We start from the raw sequence: 5791 nt of genomic DNA on the forward strand, positions 1-5791 counted from the left end.
ACTTTGCAAATGTCTTTTATCACCCGGATTCACCTTGTGGACCGTAAATTCTGACTTCCGCCACTGAAGAGTGCGGATATATTAGAATATTTACGGTAATACAACAAGTGACGCTGCAACGGTATTCTCGTTGTAGATTCCAGGACGTCCCTAAGAGGCGGAAGTAACGACACATTACAACACTGTTAACATTAAGAAAGTAAATAAACAATTCCAAACTTGTGTACATTTCATATAGCCGAATGCGTTGAAGTATGTTAGTAAAAAATGTATTATTTGTGTGACTAAACCAGAGAGGGAGTGAGACCGCCCGTGCGAACACCGTGGTAAAACAAAACGAGCGACCCTCTCCTCCCACCCATCGCCGGAAGAAATTAGCAGCTCGAGTACAACATAGTAGCACCCACTCCTCCGACCAGCCATTTGTGTACATTCTCCCTCTGGAAAGTGAGCGATAGACAGCCGCGTACGGGATAATATATTTATTTTGTATTTGAATAAGAAGCAGAAGTCGGCGTTCAACAATGGAGAACAGCGGCTTCCAGAGCCAGCTGCTGTCCGTCATGGAGGTCCTGGCCAAGGCGGCCGTGGCGGAGATAAACCGGAGTGTGGATGTCAGCTGCGCGGTGCTCCGGCTGGAGGTGAGCCAGAGCCGGCGGGACATCGACCTGCTGCAGAGGAAGTGTGAGGGGATGGAGGCAGAGCTGAGGAGGACTCGGAGGAGAGCCAGGAGGAAAGGTGAGCTTTTCTTACTGTCCTGGTGTTCAAATCATCTGTAGTTTCTGCTGATACAATGTGTTTTTGTTCTTCTTTCTTCAGTGTTTTATCCTCCTGCAGCGGAGAGATTCTCTCCTTTCGTCAAAGTAGTGCTGAACAAAGAGAGCACAGGCTGGGATGCTGAGGCTCAAAATCAACCCCAGCAGGTATGAATACTACAACATATTGTATATATTTTTGATTAATCAATGTGGGATTATAAAATGTCAGGGAATAATGAAAAATGCTTCTGAAAAATGTCTTTTGTTTTGTCTGACCAACAGTCCAAAACATAAATATATTACACTTACAATTAAATTGAGCAGATAAAGTTAACACATCCTCATATTTCATAAGCTAGATCCATGACTGTAACAATTCATGTTTTACATTTTCACTTAAATACAAATCAATTGATGAAAAGCGTTATTTTATGTATGATTCATCTCGTTAACCCCAGTCTAGAGACAACTTTTTGGGGGATCAACTATTGTACTTGTTTGTCAACTTAATAAAGTGAAATAAAATGGGTAAACACAAAACAATAAATATTAATTTAGTGTAGTTAACTTTTAACTTGAATCATGTCTCAGTAAATGTCTGTATCTTTAGATGTAATACCAGCGTAGATGGGGCTTTCCTTTACTTGTGTGTGTATGTATGTATGTATGTATGTATGTATGTATGTATCTGTTGTGTGTATTTATGTGTGTGTGTGTGTGTTGTGGTAGTTAATCTCCTTTGTATTAACATTGAGCTGGTGTTGCAGTGTGCAGACGTGCAGCCTGCTGATGAAGCTGAACACATCCTGATCAAAGAGGAGTGTGAAGAGGAGGAGAACGACTCGGACGACAAACTGAGTGAGTTCAATCAGACGCTTCCGTTGCTCATCACATGATCGGTGTAAACTGTTAAAAATCGCTGTGGCAGCGTGTGTATATATGACGAAACACGTGACTTTAAATACCCACATTTCTTAGCACATTTGAATGCGTCATCACTGTTTTCAGAGTAGAGAATAGAGATAAAGAGAAGAGAGTCCAGCCTCAGTGTGGCAACATCTCTTAGAATAACACCATTTATATTCACTCACTAAAGAATCACCATTGTTATGAATGATTTTGTGCAGGTCACAAACATAGCTGCAATAAAGTTGCAGCTTGATGTGCAACTTTAATGAAAGTCATTAACCATAAACCACCACTGTGAGCGTTTCTAAACACATGTGAAGCAGCACAAATGTAATGAATTCAGGTCCTCCGGTTGTGTTTGAATCGTCCTTCATCTCCTCAGAGTTCAGTTCAGGTTCAGGTGCTATTTAAATGTTTGGCACACTGCTGTTTGTTAATAAACAGAGAGGTGATATTATAAGATTTGTTTGTCTTAGATCTTGAAAACCTCCACTTTAAGACGATGTGTGCTTCCTGTGCTTTCTTTAGACTCTGGAGCCGAGCAGCTGCCATGTTTCGACGCCTCACAACCCGCCCAGACCGACGGCTTCGTGGAGCGTTACCACTCAGCCGAGGACCCAGTCGACCCCGGATCTCTGGTTTCAGACGTCTACGACACTTTCCCGGAGCAGCAGCAGCAGCCGGACGGACGGTGTAACGAGGCAGAGCTCGTGGTGAAACACGAGAACGAGGAAGAGCCCGACGAGAACGCGGCTCCTCTCGATCCGGCCCACGGGTTTGTGACGGAGGAGGGCGACCGCCAGCTGTGGTCGTCCGATCTGTGCGGGGACGCCGGTGATCCGAGCTTCTCGTGCGCCGAGCATCAGTTTGAGCCGATTGCCTTTGTGTTCCCGTCCCAGAGCGGACTGCATTTGGACGACACGGTGCCTCAGATTCACTCGGTAGGGAAATCACATTCAGCCGCGGCGGTGAGTGCAGCACGCGTGAAAAGACGAGCCAGAGCGTTGGGATTCAAGAGATCACAACCAGATGAGGGACACAGTGCGTTATCGCAGATCAACACCATGGATCAGTGCTCCGTTCCTCAACAACCACAGCTTCAGTACAGAGATTCGCCTCAAGTGAGGAACCCAAACGAGGATTTGACGCCGCCAAACCCGGCGGCCTCTTCTTTCTGCGGGCACAGCCGCAGCGGCTTCGGCCTGGCGAGGAGGATGAGGACGCCCTGGAGGTCCGGCATCGGCGAGAAGAGGTTCAGCTGCACGTACTGCGACAAGAGCTTCGTGAGGTTCAGTCAGCTCAAGGAGCACCTGAGGAGTCACACGGGGGAGAAGCCGTTCAGCTGCCTGCAGTGCGGCCGGAGCTTCACCAAACAGTGCAACCTCATCAGACACGCGGTGGTCCACAGCGGGGAGAAGCCCTACGAGTGCTCGCTGTGTGGGAAGTGCTTCACGCAGCGCTCCAGCCTCAAGTCGCATCAGAAAACAGCGCACTGAGATCACAGCGGTGTATTTTTATACGTCTGACTCAACGGTTTTCTTAGTCGTTTAAAAACAGTTTTCATGTTATATTTAATACAATTTTGATAAAAAAATTAGACTGGATTCTGAATACCGTATCATCGTTTAGCTTTAAGGTTCATCGTGGTTGCAAGTTCAACTACATCTATGTATATTTTGAATTGATGCTTTTCGCCCCCTTATTTTTCCTTCCTCTCTCTGCAGCCACTAGTTTCCAATCCTTTCTGCAGGAATGTTAGTACGTTAGTACGTTAGTGGACTCTTCCAACAATCAATAACTGACTAAATGTTCGTACAGAATTCAGTTGGCTTCCTGAAACCGGAGCAAAAATACATCAAACTCTGTAAACACAGTAAATCAGTGCATCCAGCCTGGTACGGCCCTTTAAATGCGTCTCTTCCTGTTTTGAAACGGCTCCATGTGTCTTAATGAGTTACACGAACACCGTTACTACTTTGGTCTTTATTTGTAATATTTGTTGTGTGTTGATATCTTTTGAAAAAGCACCAACAGTCACATTATATTGTAATATATATATCGTGCTTGTTTTACATGTTTTGTTGTCAGTGATGCACATTAGGAGAAGTTCTCTACACAGACAGAAATATGAAGGATAAACTCATTAAATATGATTTTAGATAAGGACGTCATGTCGTCTGCTGGTCCCGTGTTTCAAACTAAAATCGGTCAGATTTATTGGTGCCAGCGGTGAACTATACAGACGACAGGACCAAATATTATGATTATTATGATTATTATTATTATTATTATTATTGGGGTCATTTTAATGTTGGACATTGTAAGTTAATGAGCACAAGTGAGGCTGAGTTTGTGCCTCGAATGTGTGATCATTAAAGTCTTTACTTGATTTTTACCAAAAAAATATATTTTGGTATCAAATATATTCAATCAATGTTGTTTCCCTTTTTTTCATATTTTCATAAAATACATATAATATAACAAAACAAAAGAACATATATTAAATTAAATACAAAATAAGCAAGATGTGTCATCTCTGGTTATAATCTTTTTTTAGTTGCAACTTGAAAAATCACTTTGAATAATATCTTTATTCTGCAGCAGACACGTGTTTTCCGTCTGGATGGACAGAAGATTTTAGAAATAACTTTAAATTGCAGTAAGTTTTGTCCGTCAACCTCCCAGTTTTGTTTTTAATCATCTTTCAGGAAAACGGACGCTGAGCTCTGAGAGAGAAACAGACCTAAAGGGAACCCGTCGAACCGTTCTTCTTATTTCAACCCACCTGTAGAAGCTCTACTGAGACACGTCATCAAGACCTGAGAGCAAACGCTTTCACACTCATTTTAAAACAAATACGTCTTCAACATCTTAAACGCAGGCAGTGAAGAAAAGAAGACAAACAAGGGAAACTATTCGATCAGCAAAAACATCTCAATCTGTATTCATCAAAGCAGGTAACAAACTTTATATACAAAAAGGTAAGACGTTAAAAATGTGTTCTCATAAATATCAAATTAGATCCTTTAGACTGTAAAACACATTGGTTGCATAGAAAAGTAGTGACGAGTAGTTCAGAGGAGATATATCGCTGTACAAGTGCATTCTAGTTCCAACTGAAGGGATCACACGGAGATCAGCAGACTAACTGGCTCAACAAATATAAATCTAAAGTTCATGACACTTTGTTGAGAGACTCGATAGAACAAGAGGAAACATCATGAGACCACCGCTTGAACCAAATGTTAGCACATGAGGGAGTGTGATGCTGTGAGACAGTTAGCTTCCGTTTGGGGATACAATTACTATTCATTAACAGAAAATATACATTGAAATGTAAGTAAAATCCTGCCACTACAAGTTGAACCATCTCTTCAGGGGAAAACTGAAGGAACATTTATATTCATTTAGAACTAATCGTTTGTGACAGAACAAACCTTTTTATTTCAAACACTACTAAGCTCGGCTCTCCGTCTGGTTTGGATATTTTCTTCGGTGTGGAAACGACATCAGACGCTCAGAGGTTAAAGAGCAGGTCGTGCCGTTTCCCTCGAATCTAAATATCGTTCTGTGAGACTCGCTCATCTGCTCCTCTTTAGGTACAATTATACGTTTCTTTTGAGTTTATAGGTGAGTGAAGTTCACCGGGTTTCCTCTAAGACGCTGGGGATGACATGGAATTAAATCTAGTGGAGTTTGAGACGAATTCTACAGAAATTATTACTCAAAAAAAATGTTCACCACGTGAGATTTTGACTTTGATGAGACAGTATAAATAGAGGTATAGCTGCATACACTGTTTAGTCAAACGTCTCCTCATTGCAGCACCTTTCTGGTAGACTGATGCAAACATCTGTAAAGACATCGTTTGTTTCATAACACTGTTTCAGGACATATTTGTAGGACTTTGACACAGTGAATAGACTTCTTGTTTTGTGCAATAAGATTTTTTTTTTTTTTGGAAGGTTCTCAAAAACATGAAAATACATCTCCTCCTCCTCCTCCTCCTCCTCCTCCTCCTCCTCCTCCTCCTCCTCCTCCTCCTCCTCCTCCTCCTCCTCCTCCTCCTCCTCCTCCTCCTCCTCCTCCTCCTCCTCCTCCTCCTCCTCCTCCTCCTCCTCCTC

General features: G+C 42.6%; 1 protein-coding gene across 1 annotated transcript; it reads left to right on the top strand.

The window, feature by feature from the left end:
- The first annotated feature begins 250 nt into the window (after positions 1–250).
- On the top strand, positions 251–4138 carry LOC306706797 (uncharacterized protein). The gene is made up of 4 exons (XM_079174019.1): positions 251–738; positions 820–923; positions 1526–1616; positions 2196–4138. Exons 1-4 carry the CDS (start codon positions 525–527, stop codon positions 3161–3163), a joined length of 1377 nt encoding a protein of 458 aa, XP_079030145.1. The 5' UTR covers positions 251–524; the 3' UTR covers positions 3164–4138.
- The last annotated feature ends 1653 nt before the right edge of the window (positions 4139–5791 follow it).

Source organism: Pholis gunnellus (assembly GCF_910591455.1).
Source record: "Pholis gunnellus genome assembly, chromosome: 14".
Lineage (NCBI taxonomy): Eukaryota > Metazoa > Chordata > Actinopteri > Perciformes > Pholidae > Pholis > Pholis gunnellus.